This window comes from Saccoglossus kowalevskii, chromosome 16 (genome assembly GCF_978046115.1).
Source record: "Saccoglossus kowalevskii chromosome 16, keSacKowa6.1, whole genome shotgun sequence".
In the NCBI taxonomy this organism is placed as follows: Eukaryota; Metazoa; Hemichordata; class Enteropneusta; family Harrimaniidae; genus Saccoglossus; species Saccoglossus kowalevskii.
The window spans coordinates 24,936,561-24,951,710 of record NC_140656.1 but is presented as its reverse complement, the minus strand read 5'-3'; the positions used below and the strand labels follow the sequence as shown (position 1 = coordinate 24,951,710).

Sequence of the window (15,150 nt, the reverse complement as noted above, 5' to 3'; positions counted from 1 at the left end):
CAGGATAACTTTTTTATAAATATTTAAATATGTCCATAAAACAAATTCCCTTCTACATGAAAACCCTAAATTTTTAATGTTTTATATTTAACCTAACGATCAGATTCTCCCTATTTGTAATTTAGCAGGTATAGATCGTATGTTTCCTTCTTCGGTGAATATTGTATAATCATGCCATACTATCTATTTATTGCGAGTACAATCTTTATTATGGAAGTACAATTTCAAAAATGGAGATTTTGACATATTTACGTATTATTGTATTTCAATAAATAAATAAATAAATAAATAAATAAATAAATAACATCAGGTTTAAATAATGATCAGCCCGACTCAGAATTAATTAGTCTGAATCTAAATAGAATGACAGGTAGTAAGTATACACTGGCTGATCCACTCCCAGTTTTCTTTAGGGTTCCTTATATATCCGTTTTTGTCAATATTAATATTGCTGACAAACACTAGATACACTAAACTAAGAACGGACTGCTCACTGGGAAACACAACACAAACAATTTTTAAACATATTTGATCAAAATTGTCATTGAAAAATTCTAGGATCAAGATACCCTACCCTCTAAAGTTGCCCTCAATATTCCGGTCCTTAGAAAATAGCAAAATGTTTCCCTGCCCTCAAAAAATCTTTGTGGAGCACCTTTTTTGATGAACAGCTCTATTGACTGCATCTGTAGTAAGAACTATACTGAGCTGCTGCTAACTTTGCGTTGACAAACCAATCCTTAATACCTAAAACCACATTCGTTTACTACGTCTTCTCCTGCGGCGGCTGTTAACATTTCCCTTGCTGGAAAAACTGTCTGTTAAAAGAAACATATCATTGGACCCTCTCAGTTCTATTTGCCATATTTGTTTACAACTTTAGGTTGACAATTTGCCGAAAAGAGGGTATGAGTGTCTTTGTCGTGTGTATAGTTTTTAAATTCTTACGGGTGAACAAAGCGGGACTAAATGATCTTCAGCGATAGGTCAATGACCCCGAAAATCGAAGTGGTACAATTGATAGGATGCACGGTCAGTAGGTTTCAAACAATAAAGCGTCGGAATACAAACGCACCTCAAAATAGTGTACTGTATAATTTGAGCGCCTTCGAATATTGTTTTAACTAGTTTGTAGAATGTCCATAATAAGAACATCGGGAAAAGCGATAGATGCAAAATACTCTACCCTGATATTGTTGACACTATTCAAAACTGATGAAAACATAATAATAAATTTGTAAGGCTTACTCGATGGGGATCACTGCGACAAGTTGCCCGCAGGTGAAAATTACTAGTACTAGAGGAAGCAGTGTGCGGCTCCACACACAGTCCCCCAACACCTGTGCTCCACATAAAAGACAAAGGCATCCATAAACATCAGCAATGACAGTGTGCACGCCCCAATTTAAAGCCATATTGAGTGAGTGCCCATCACTTCTATAATCCTAGCCATTGTCATATCGAGACAAGTCTAGTAATCCCACGTGACTAGTATGGAATTTACTATGAATGAGCGATGTGGCCTACATATAGGGCGCACATAACACGACCATTGGAATAGACTAGTTTATTGCCCACGGCACGTAGGCGACTACTCCTGCAGTCAATGTTCAGTCGGTCTGAAGCTGAGCAGAAGACAACATTATTTCGTAATTTGTAAGTATTTTATAGTTTGTTTTTCGAAAGCACATACTGTCGTTGGTTGCCATGGCGAAAACATTTTGAACAAGCAATAACAATATCACATGGACGCAGAGTGTATTGATATTATGACGGGACCTGGTTGTTGTGTTTGCATGTAACCACGTATCATCGCCTCCTTCGAATCATGAAACAAACGCAAGACCTAAATATTCGAAAATATAGTTGATGTCACATTATTCAAGCGCGTTGTAGTTGATATGATTTACGTTTATGTGGTCAAAACGCCGTATTATTGAATAGCTCATTGCTATAGTCACCGTCCCTTGATGGACTATTGTACAACGAGAAACGACACAGTGTGCATTGTTGTAAGACTTTTAGTATCTTTACAGTGATTTTCATCTGCAAATAGACTCGCCGTAATATAACTGATTCTCTAGTTCTAAATCCCGTTTTTTTTTCAAGGTTATAAACAGTATATATCGCTTTTAAAAAAGCTGTCAGTGTCCCGTCACCGTGGTCAGTCAGTAGGACAATAGTGGCCTGGGTACGGGCTTCAATCTTGATAATCTGTGTAGAATTTAAGTGGGAGTATAAATGTAATACAATGTATACCAAGGTGTTGATTTTTCCGTCTGCTTCAAATTGTTTGCGGATTCCAAGGTAGAATGTGAGGAGAGGCGTGGCAGTGTTTTCAATGTGTATACCACAATTGCAGTCTACCGTTATATGGCGCAATTTAACAATTTCCATCGCGTTGCTTGTTTCTTACAGTTTAATACAACAGTGGTTACAACGTCTTATAATATTAAACGTACATATATATAAGTGTTGCTATGGGTTGCCAAGGGAGTAAAACGACGGCCAAGTTCAGTCACCAAGCAGAAAACAATGAACAGACTAACACGTAAGTGTTCGTTAACAATGTACCATATACAGTGCTGTATAAACAATGCATTGTTTTGGTATCTTTGAATTCTAACCTACATTTTTGGAGGCACTGGAAACCGTAACGTATACCGGATAACGTAAACAGCGTAAAGACAATCGCATTTGTAAATAGCCAAGGTTTCATGATGACAGTTTCTAGATCAGTGAACAGTGATTGTTTTCACCTTTGACCACTTGTTCTTCTTTATTATGCCATAGCGTTAGTAAGAAACTTTCTTGATAACACTACGTCGAAATATTTTCCAACAATAGTCACCACTCCCGGAGTATTTAGTTTATTTTTTATATTGACGTGTCATGCATGCCAATTATTTCAAAGATGTAATGTCATTGCAGTGAATAAAACTATAGCCCGAAGCAGACAGCTATATTTTACAACCTTTGGTTTGACAGATAACTCCCGTTGAGGGACACAACCTAATGATTAACCTGTCCCAACATATGACCTTTACTTTACACAATACAGTTGCATTGGTCTCGCGTAGTTCGTGTGGTGAACGAACTTTTATAGTTCACGGATTCTGCTTCATTAAGCAGGACAGATACAGCCAATGACGTTGCTATACTGTTTTATTGTTGTTACGGAGGACGTGAAATATCCTCCTCGCCTATTGGCTATGTAAATTGAGTATGCAAATTGCAGTACTATATATAGATTCAGCATGTTACATTTCATTTATCTGTACATTCAGTCGATGACACAGGTGGAGCAAGGTATTTATTATATTATATCGCTGTTAGGATATTTTTTTTTATCAAATCAATGTTTTCCCCTTCCTGACAGTCAATTTTGTTTCGATGATCACGTGTGAAGATTCGTCTAATTTAGTTTCACTGCACAAACTGCCTACATTAGCGTGCGTAATGGTTTCCACTTCTAAGACTTGAGTCTACCAGTTGACAGGTGATTGATATTTTCAAAATATGCAGAGTGAAATCTGTGGATATCGAGGAGGGTCTCGTGTATGCGTGTATTGATTTGCGATGTTTCATATTAAATCGCGTTAAAATATCGTGTAAAACGATGTATTTTACACGCGTTTGTGCGTCGCATAAGACCTATCGAACATAACACGGCGCGACGGGCACCTCTCTTTTTTATCCATACTAGCACGTCTGCTATCGATCCATAATCATAACAACATATTCGTTTGACACTCTATGTAGGTCGTTCGCGACCAGCTCCAATTGACAAGCTCCAATGTTTATTCATGACCTGTACTACATACGGTGACATCACATAACCTAGTTCGCTTTGAAAGGACAAATAATATTTAGCTTGAATGTGAACTCCACACCGAATTCGCGCGTAGAATTTAGTAAGCATTATCGTCTAGGACTTACAATAATTGAGTTTATTTATTATTTAGATTTGTAGCAATTAAAAGGCTGCAATAAACGCTGGAAGCAGCTTTAATTTCGTGAAAGACTATGACCAGTGCTCGCAGGAATTTAGCGAGTAGGGGAAAATCGCGAACTTTTGTAACACAGAACATTTCACTTTTTATCTTTAAAGCAGCGAGTTACAGCTCCATGGTTACAGTGACGTTTGCGAATGTTTTACAGTATTTATTCCGTATTTGGGAGGGGACAGAAAAAAATGAAATTGAAACATTGTTATTGCCGAAAATATCGAGAACGTTTACACTATTTATCACGGAAGTGGGAGGGGTACATAAATATTTAAAAGTGACACAATACAGTTAATCGTCGATGCGTGTTTCGTAATTGTGCTTATGTATGTCACATGACCGCCTTGTACAAGGAAGATGAACTATGCAATCTTTAACAAGGCGCATGAAAAATGTATTCTTTGTTAAGGTTACAAGGAGCCCCAGGGTAACGTGGTTGGGGTTCATTGTAGTGCTAATGAATGACGACTCCTCCCCGTTAATATGTATATAAGATTACGAACAATCCCGCAACTGTGCTATTTATGTGGAATATTTAAATACTTATTTATTAACTGGGCGTACCCCTTTTCCCATTCATACGTATAGCATAAACATCAAGCTGTTATGAGGGTGTGACGTAACACGCTATTTCGACACTAACGCATCATCTACTAGTGTTATGATAGTAGGACGTAATACGATATTTCATTACTAAAATGTATTATCTACTAGTGTTATGATAGTAGGACGTAATACGATATTTCATTACTAAATGTATTATCTACTGGTGTTATGATAGTAGGACGTAATACGATATTTCATTGCTAAAATGTATTATCTACTAGTGTTATGATAGTAGGACGTAATACGATATTTCATTACTAAATGTATTATCTACTGGTGTTATGATAGTAGGACGTAATACGATATTTCATTACTAAAATGTATTATCTACTAGTGTTATGATAGTAGGACGTAATACGATATTTCATTACTAAAATGTATTATCTACTAGTGTTATGATAGTAGGACGTAATACGATATTTCATTACTAAATGTATTATCTACTGGCGTTATGATAGTAGGACGTAATACGATATTTCATTACTAAAATGTATTATCTACTAGTGTTATGATAGTAGGACGTAATACGATATTTCATTACTAAATGTATTATCTACTGGTGTTATGATAGTAGGACGTAATACGATATTTCATTACTAAAATGTATTATCTATTAGTGTTATGATAGTAGGACGTAATACGATATTTCATTACTAAATGTATTATCTACTGGTGTTATGATAGTAGGACGTAATACGATATTTCATTACTAAAATGTAGTATCTACTAGTGTTATGATAGTAGGACGTAATACGATATTTCATTACTAAATGTATTATCTACTGGTGTTATGATAGTAGGACGTAATACGATATTTCATTACTAAAATGTATTATCTACTAGTGTTATGATAGTAGAACGTATTGCACTATTTCGTTACTAAAATGTATTATCTACTAGTGCTATGATAGTAGGACGTAATACGATATTTCATTACTAAAATGTATTATCTACTAGTGTTATGATAGTAGAACGTATTGCACTATTTCGTTACTAAAATGTATTATCTACTAGTGTTATGATAGTAGAACGTAATGCACTATTTCGTTACTAAAATGTATTATCTACTAGTGTTATGATAGTAGGACGTAATGCACCTTTTTGTTACTAAAATGTATTATCTACTAGTGATATGATAGTAGGACGTAATGCACTATTTCGTTACTAAAATGTATTATCTACTAGTGTTATGATAGTAGGACGTAATGCACTATTTCGTTACTAAAATGTATTATCTACTAGTGTTATGATAGTAGGACGTAATACGATATTTCATTACTAAAATGTATTATCTACTAGTGTTATGATAGTAGAACGTATTGCACTATTTCGTTACTAAAATGTATTATCTACTATTCTACACTAGTGCTATGATAGTGGACGTAATGCACTATTTCGTTACTAAAATGTATTATCTACACTAGTGCTATGATAGTAGGACGTAATGCACTATTTCGTTACTGAAATGTATTAGCTACTGGTGTTATGATAGTAGAACGTAATGTACTATTTCGTTACTAAAATGTATTATCTACTAGTGTTATGATAGTGGACGTAATGCACTATTTCGTTACTAAAATGTATTATCTACTAGTGTTATGATAGTGGACGTAATGCACTATTTCGTTACTAAAATGTATTATCTACTAGTGTTATGATAGTAGAACGTAATGCACTATTTCGTTACTAAAATGTATTATCTACTAGTGTTATGATAGTAGGACGTAATGCACCTTTTTGTTACTAAAATGTCTTATCTACTAGTGATATGATAGTAGGACGTAATGCACTATTTCGTTACTAAAATGTATTATCTACTAGTGTTATGATAGTGGACGTAATGCACTATTTCGTTACTAAAATGTATTATGTACTAGTGCTATGATAGTAGGACGTAATGCACTATTTCGTTACTGAAATGTATTAGCTACTGGTGTTATGATAGTAGAACGTAATGCACTATTTCGTTACTAAAATGTATTATCTACTAGTGTTATGATAGTAGGACGTAATGCACCTTTTTGTTACTAAAATGTCTTATCTACTAGTGATATGATAGTAGGACGTAATGCACTATTTCGTTACTAAAATGTATTATCTACTAGTGTTATGATAGTGGACGTAATGCACTATTTCGTTACTAAAATGTATTATGTACTAGTGTTATGATAGTAGAACGTAATGCACTATTTCATTACTAAAATGTATTATCTACTAGTGTTATGATAGTAGAACGTAATGCACTATTTCATTACTAAAATGTATTATCTACTGGTGTTATGATAGTAGGACATAATGCACTATTTCGTTACTAAAATGTATTATCTACTAGTGTTATGATAGTAGAACGTAATGCACTATTTCATTACTAAAATGTATTATCTACTAGTGTTATGATAGTAGGACATAATGCACCTTTTTGTTACTAAAATGTATTATCTACTAGTGTTATGATAGTAGGACGTAATGCACCTTTTTGTTACTAAAATGTATTATCTACTAGTGTTATGATAGTAGGACGTAATGCACCTTTTTGTTACTAAAATGTATTATCTACTAGTGTTATGATAGTAGAACGTAATGCACTATTTCGTTACTAAAATGTATTATCTACTACTGTTATGATAGTAGGACGTAATGCACCTTTTTGTTACTAAAATGTCTTATCTACTAGTGATATGATAGTAGGACGTAATGCACTATTTCGTTACTAAAATGTATTATCTACTAGTGTTATGATAGTGGACGTAATGCACTATTTCGTTACTAAAATGTATTATCTACTAGTGTTATGATAGTAGAACGTAATGCACTATTTCATTACTAAAATGTATTATCTACTAGTGTTATGATAGTAGAACGTAATGCACTATTTCATTACTAAAATGTATTATCTACTGGTGTTATGATAGTAGGACATAATGCACTATTTCGTTACTAAAATGTATTATCTACTAGTGTTATGATAGTAGAACGTAATGCACTATTTCATTACTAAAATGTATTATCTACTAGTGTTATGATAGTAGGACATAATGCACCTTTTTGTTACTAAAATGTATTATCTACTAGTGTTATGATAGTAGGACGTAATGCACCTTTTTGTTACTAAAATGTATTATCTACTAGTGTTATGATAGTAGGACGTAATGCACCTTTTTGTTACTAAAATGTATTATCTACTAGTGTTATGATAGTAGAACGTAATGCACAATTTCATTACTAAAATGTATTATCTACTAGTGATATGATAGTAGGACATAATGCACCTTTTTGTTACTAAAATGTATTATCTACTAGTGCTGTGATAGTAGGACGTAATGCACTATTTCGTTACTAAAATGTATTATCTACTAGTGTTATGATAGTAGAACGTAATTCACTATTTCATTACTAAAATGTATTATCTACTAGTGTTATGATAGTAGGACGTAATGCACCTTTTTGTTACTAAAATGTATTATCTATTAGTGATATGATAGTAGGACGTAATGCACTATTTCATTACTAAAATGTATTATCTACTAGTATTATGATAGTAGAACGTATTGCACTATTTCATTACTAAAATGTATTATCTACTGGTGTTATGATAGTAGAACGTAATACGCTATTTCCTTACTGAAATGTATTAGCTACTGGTGTTATGATAGTAGAACGTAATGCACTATTTCGTTACTAAAATGTATTATCTACTAGTGTTATGATAGTAGAACGTAATGCACTATTTCGTTACTAAAATGTATTATTTACTAGTGTTATGATAGTAGAACGTAATGCACTATTTCGTTACTAAAATGTATTATCTACACTAGTGCTATGATAGTAGGACGTAATGCACTATTTCTTTACTAAAATGTATTATCTACTAGTGTTATGATAGTAGGACGTAATGCACTATTTCGTTACGAAAATGTATTATCTACTGGTGTTATGATAGTAGAACGTAATACGCTATTTCCTTACTGAAATGTATTAGCTACTGGTGTTATGATAGTAGAACGTAATGCACTATTTCGTTACTAAAATGTATTATCTACTAGTGTTATGATAGTAGAACGTAATGCACTATTTCGTTACTAAAATGTATTATCTACACTAGTGCTATGATAGTAGGACGTAATGCACTATTTCGTTACTAAAATGTATTATCTACTAGTGTTATTATAGTAGGACGTAATGCACTATTTCGTTACTAATGTTTATTGTCTGTTAGTGTTATGATAGTAGGACGTAATACAGCATTTTATAGAAAGCGCTGATAAAATACTATTTATGCATATTACTATTATATTACTAGAAACATAATGCTAATGGACTAAAAAGTATATACATATTGTTGACTTATTCTAAAACGATTAAAATAAGCATTTTCGCTCGAAATATTGTCACTGATATATATACGCTAAATTATGCACAATTTCACAAACGAACGAGCAGCATTCTCGCCAGTCGAATGAACATTATTCATAACTTTGACACGTGACATTTAAGTAAATAACAACACTGGTGTACCATTTATCGCATAGTCACGGTGACACATTGTTTATTTGGTTGATAAATAATTCGATATGCAATATCTTCTACGTGTCAATAATGACTTGCCAAAAAGTTCCGGCAGCCTGAAACATTATCATACGATTGTGTGACCGGGGCAAGTTAGTGGACAGGGTCATGCCAATGGAATTCTAAATGTTATATCGCAGTTTGTTTTAAAAAAGACAGATACAGGGTCTGAACTTTCGAGGATTCCCCGGCAAAGAGATGAAACAACGTTTTTGAAACAAGTAAAAACTGAAAGAGAAATTATGAACTATGCTATTTGTTCATGCAACTCTATTGAGAAGAGAAAATACTATATGATGGCGGGTATCTAAAATATGCCTTGCATTAGGTCAGACAATCAGCCCAATGTCTGTCGTACACACCACAGTCAGCTGGCATCGGTGTCGCTGGGTGTATATGATAAAGGGAAGTTGTGCAACCAAATTTGCCGAGTTCGCAGTTTTTCACCAATAAAAAAATAACTTGAGGCAAAACCTCACGGTTTTTCAGCATTTTTTGTAATAAAGACATTACTCTCTATCAATAATCCGCCCAAAACAGGAACATTTCTACTAATTCTTGTGTTTTTTCGACGTTTTTCGAAAAACCTGCGATAAGGCTGCAAAAGTAGAACATTCCGGAAGGGGTGAATGGCTGGACACCGATACGTTTGCGGTCGTTGCCAAAGAGCCCCGCACCCTGGAGCCCCGCGTCCATCGCCTGGCGATGCTCTTCCGTTTCACCCCCTCCGGAATGTTCTACTTTCGCAGCCTAATCGCAGGTTTTTCAAAAACGTCCGAAAAAACACAAGAATTAGTAGAAACGTTCCTATTTTGGGCGGATTATTGATAGAGAATAATGTCTTTATTACAAAAATGCTGAAAAACCGCGAGTTTTTGCCTTAGTTATTGTTTTCTCGGCCAAAAACTGCGAACTCGGTAAATTTGGTTGCACGACTTCCCTCTATCATATACACCCAGTGACACCGATGCCAGCTGACTGTGGTACACACCAATAACAACGATGCAGCGAGCCGCCTTCTACCTCCACAATACTGTTGTCCGGTAACTATTTCCCACCTACCTACTAAACTCACCCACCAGGTCATTACATTGGCCCAATTTACCATAATTATAATGTCTACATTTACTTTGTTTACAGAATGACGAATAAAGCAAGCGATGTTCCGGTTTTTGTCAGCACCGAATGGCTCTCAGAGAAAATGAAGGATGGCGGTGGCGGCGTCTGTATCGTCGATGTGTCCTGGCACATGCCCCAAGCAAACAGAGACCCAGAGGCTGAGTACAAAGATAAGCACATCTTGGGGGCGCACTTCCTCAATCTCTCAGACTGCAAAGATAAATCATCAAATTTGGAGATGATGCTCCCATCTCCAGACGATTTCGCAAAATGCGTCGGTGCATTGGGAATTGGTAATGACAGTCACGTCGTTGTCTACGATAACAATGCCAAACTTGGTATGTTCTCCGCTCCGAGGGCGTGGTACATGTTTCGTGTTTTCGGACATGATAAGATATCGATCCTGAACGGAGGATTTCCGAAGTGGGTAGCCGAGGACCGCCCGACGACATCCGAAGTGCCCGATGTTGATGCTGTTACGTACAGTCCATGTTTCAGAGCAAACTTGGTTAAAGACCGTGCAGATGTCGAAAGTAATATGTCCGAGAATAGGTATACGTTGCTTGATGCACGCCCGCCTGGCAGATTCAATGGAGAAGACCCAGAGCCCGTACCAAGTGAGCATTACTTTTTATTTTAAAAAAATGAACTCAATTTCCTTCTGTATTCTGCCTGTATTGTATATTGAAATAATTTTGTTCAATATTTCATCTTGATAAAATCATTAGAGATACATTTACCAATAAAATAAAACCCGTGTTTGGACACCAAATATAGCCATATTAGTCCGGGGAAATGACAAATCTGTAATGCGCATGCGTCCCAGATTCACCTCCACGTATAGGTAACCGAAAATTAGTGTTTTTGTTATTTGATAGAACGAATATTGTTAAGTTTTCAGTTAAATTATTAACATTATTTATGATGATTCATTTTATAATGTTTTTATTACAAAAAATAATAATCTATAACATTCTCAAAAATCCACAACGTTTTTATAATCTGTACTGTTAGAAAGAACGTAGTCCATAATGACGACTACGATGACGTTTTTAGGCGCAAAACCTGTAATTAAAACGTTTGTTTTTCTTTTCCAGATATCAAATCAGGGCACGTTAAAGGCAGTGTTAATATTCCTTTCCCCAAGACGCTAGACGGCGACAGTAAACTATTCAAGGAACCCAACCAACTTAAAGACATTTTCAGCGATGCGGGCATAGATTTGAGTCAGCCATTAACGGTGCTGTGTGGGACTGGCTTGACGGCATCCTTCTTGGTACTGGCGGCCTTCTCGTGTGGAAAGCTCGATGTGCCAATTTACGACGGCGCCTGGATGGAATGGTTTCTCAAATCCGACCCTGATACCATGGAAGGTGTCCCGGAGTAATCGACGAACATTCTCACAATACATCGTTCCCGTATTTAGCCTGGAATACACGTCAGGGTATATATCCCGATCAGGATACAAGTACCCCAGGCCGCCTGCCAGGTAGGATAATGCTTTGTCTAGCATTATCCTACCGGACGGGCGGAACATTACAGCCTCCAGCGCCTGGGGTGGGATACAAGTGTCCCTCGAGCAAAATAAACATATCTCGATCTCGGTTCTGACCGCTATCAGTCGCATCCTGTAGTATTGACGCTCCTTTATGTCGTAAGTGGGTGTCAGGAATGCCGATATTATTGTGACTGCAATCAACATACTAGTAGTTGGTTTATTTGGACGGCTATGCTTACATCAATCCCCGGCACCTATCTACGTGATGTTGACGTCATAGACATGTCTTGTTGCTAGAGGGCGCGACTGTTGAGGTTTATTAGGATCGAACATTATGTTGAACACCGATCAATTAAAAACATTTGTTGGCGGGATTTACATCATAGGGACTAGGGAAACAGACTTTTATTTGTACCGGTTTATACTTTTATATTGGATCGCATCTCACTAAACAGAATGAAATGTGTAAGCACTGTGTTGTGGTTCTGCACCGTGATAATATTGTGGATCGCAGATCACGGCGAGGGCGAGTGATATGATCATGCTCATGAATGCCTTTGATGGACAACACGTTTGTTATTTAGATGTAGCACAATCGCTTTCGTCGTAAACTGCATGGTCGATTTTATTTATAATAGTCAAGTTTTTGCATAGTAATTAAATTACATATCGTTATACCTCAAGCGGCCACTCTTTGACTCTGTGTAGTAATGTTATTCCTCAGCTCCTGAGAGCGAGGTTATTTGTAGTTATGTTGGCGATCGTCGCTGTGTCTGTGGAAGTACTATGAGAGATTGCATGATGGGAGTGAAAAGTCTTTTGATCAGTAAAATAATTTTAGAAAAGTGAAAACTAGAGTGATTGTGAAATAAATGTTGGTATTGAATATTAAATCACAGGGAGCCCAGGAACTATGATCAACTGTACGCACTTCCTATGAGCGGGGGGGGGGGGGTATCGGCTGGTATCTAGTGTAAGAAATAGACAAGGGATGAAGGCTCCAGCCAGCTCACATTTTTTAAACTCGGAAAAACAGACGAACAGAATTAAAAATAAAATCTATAAAACATACCAGGTTGAAGAATATTAGTTGCTCTTTCAAATTTCGCCAAAGCCTTACCTATATTTTACCTATATCTGCAGAATAAATCAAGAAAACTACACAAATTGACCCCAATTACGAATAATTAACGGTTTGCCCGAACGCACGACACAGTTGGAGGTGAAGAACCAATCACAAGACTGGTTACGAACCAGTTGAGCAAGGCTAACTGAGTCGTGACCTCGATGTGGTTCGTAACCAGTCTTATGATTGGTTGTTGACAAATGCTGAACAGGCCACGCCCCCAACTGTCCCGTGCGTTCGTGCAAACCGTGAAATTGCACTAAAATGACCAATTGAAGATGTACATATAAATTATCTTCGTTTTCTCTTGGGAACATCACAAACACCACAACAATGGGCTATCACGGTGAACTTGGACGTTTTATCGGAAAACAAATGATAGCATAGTGTAATCGTGTACATAACTCGTCAAATCCATTATTAAAACAAGCTTTCCAAAAAAACAAAGAAAGTAAATGGTACACTAATATAGACTCCATTTAGAATAAAATCAACCAGTCTAGCCTGGTCGAAACAATGAAATTCTAACAGCACATATTAAAACAAATTAATACAAATATACAAACATCATTTATATCAAAATATTGGAAAAGTGAATTACATAACGACAATCGATCACAAAAAAATTGTCGGAGATTCATAATATATAGTTTTTTGCATCCACATTTGACTTGTTTATTCTGTCATCAAGTACAACCGAAGCGTACTACTGTATCCCCCACACAATTTAATTAAATTCCGCCTCATAGACCATAACTTGAAAATTAAAACTGGCAGTCAGAAAGGAATACCCCATGATATATTATGCAACCTTTGTTACCAGAATCAAGTAGAAGATTGAAATGAGTAACACCTAATGATGTCATGCAAAAGTTATAGCCCCGATAGCAATGTATTATTTGAAATGGCAAAAAGCAAAATCCAGAATTTAAAAAAAAAAATGAAATAAGACAGCAACCCCAGTGACAATTTTTTTTCACAGTTAAGTTTTGCATTTCGTTTTCTATCTTTTTATAGTATAATAATTAAGTTTTAATATTTTTTCATCTGTAATGTATAAGCTTGTATTTTTTTTATTTTATTTTATTTATTTATTTTTTAACCTTTTATTCTTTCTTAAACATTTGCAACCATTGCCATCCATCCGGGAATGTGTAAATGTTAATACAATTATTATTATTTTATTAAGGACCCCACACATTAGTGATTAGCCTTGGCTAGTTGAAGAGGTTTTTAGAGGGGTGACTCGCTAGAAGTATTCGCCGTGACTCCGGACTCTTCATTCGGGTTTATACAACACTTACATGTTACTGTCAGAAAAGTTTAATGTATTGTTTGTATTTGCACAATGTGAAAAAAAGGGTTTATTGTCAAAATATATACGGGTGCTTGTATGAGCATTGAAACTATACAAAATTTAACTTATGTCACCAAACTGTACGTTTTGACGACTTGTGTGTGATTGTAAGATTATATTTCAGGTATACTCGAAGTGAATCTCAGCAGTTACACAGAGGTAACGCTACAATACAATACTGTCTTTTTGCTGAGGCAGTTATGGTTCACAACCATCACCAGTTCTCTTGTAGTACCTTATCTTGTATGCATGGTTCAACCATCATTGCGCCCTCTGTCGCTGGTACGAGCGGTTCGTTTGTTTGATATAGACCACTTTCCCGGAAGTCGAAGATGAGACGTTTCGTATGCGCACGCATGCGGTTTTGTGGTGTAACCCGGGCGTGTAACGTAAACTTGCACGCGTGAATTGTAAATCTAGGTGTACCAATCGACGTCACAAAAATAAAATTCCCTTCTATCGACTATCAGTAAACTTTCAGCTATGACAGAGCAGAAGTATTTTTGCACCCCAGTTTTTGCTAATTTTGCTACAACGGGAAAGTGGTCTATTAGTGCGCAATATAGTTTGGGTTAAGACAAAAATGACTCGCCATCACAGAACATATTCTTGAGAGTGTACATCGTTAAGTTTATGTCAGGTATACTATGATACTTCTTGATACTGACAGATGAGCAAAAACTATTTGGAGATGTTAACTTTTCATTGTTTAAAATAATTATTTATTATAAAATATAACATTTATGTATGTAAGTTGAAAGGATGTCTAACCTCTTACAATACAGTTTGATTGAAAACTTTTTATTGCAAACAAATAACATACAGACCGGGATGTTTTACAAAGCACAATGGAAAGAGTCCTTTATTTTTT

At 35.7% G+C, this 15,150-nt stretch overlaps 1 protein-coding gene across 1 annotated transcript; it reads left to right on the top strand.

The window, feature by feature from the left end:
* Window positions 1-1,518: 1,518 nt before the first annotated feature.
* Window positions 1,519-12,479, top strand: LOC100372198 (thiosulfate sulfurtransferase-like). The gene is made up of 4 exons (XM_002730347.4): window positions 1,519-1,656; window positions 2,419-2,551; window positions 10,320-10,915; window positions 11,396-12,479. The coding sequence occupies exons 2-4, from the start codon at window positions 2,481-2,483 to the stop codon at window positions 11,683-11,685; spliced, it is 957 nt and encodes a 318-aa protein (XP_002730393.2). The 5' UTR covers window positions 1,519-1,656; window positions 2,419-2,480; the 3' UTR covers window positions 11,686-12,479.
* The last annotated feature ends 2,671 nt before the right edge of the window (window positions 12,480-15,150 follow it).

Excerpts from the sequence above, each read along its gene's own strand:
- LOC100372198 (XM_002730347.4), top strand. The coding sequence starts at position 2,481 with ATGGGTTGCCAAGGGAGTAAAACGACGGCCAAGTTCAGTCACCAAGCA. Across the intron at positions 2,552-10,319 it reads AACAATGAACAGACTAACAC|AATGACGAATAAAGCAAGCG; the intron begins GTAAGTGTTCGT and ends CTTTGTTTACAG. Across the intron at positions 10,916-11,395 it reads AGACCCAGAGCCCGTACCAA|ATATCAAATCAGGGCACGTT; the intron begins GTGAGCATTACT and ends TTTCTTTTCCAG.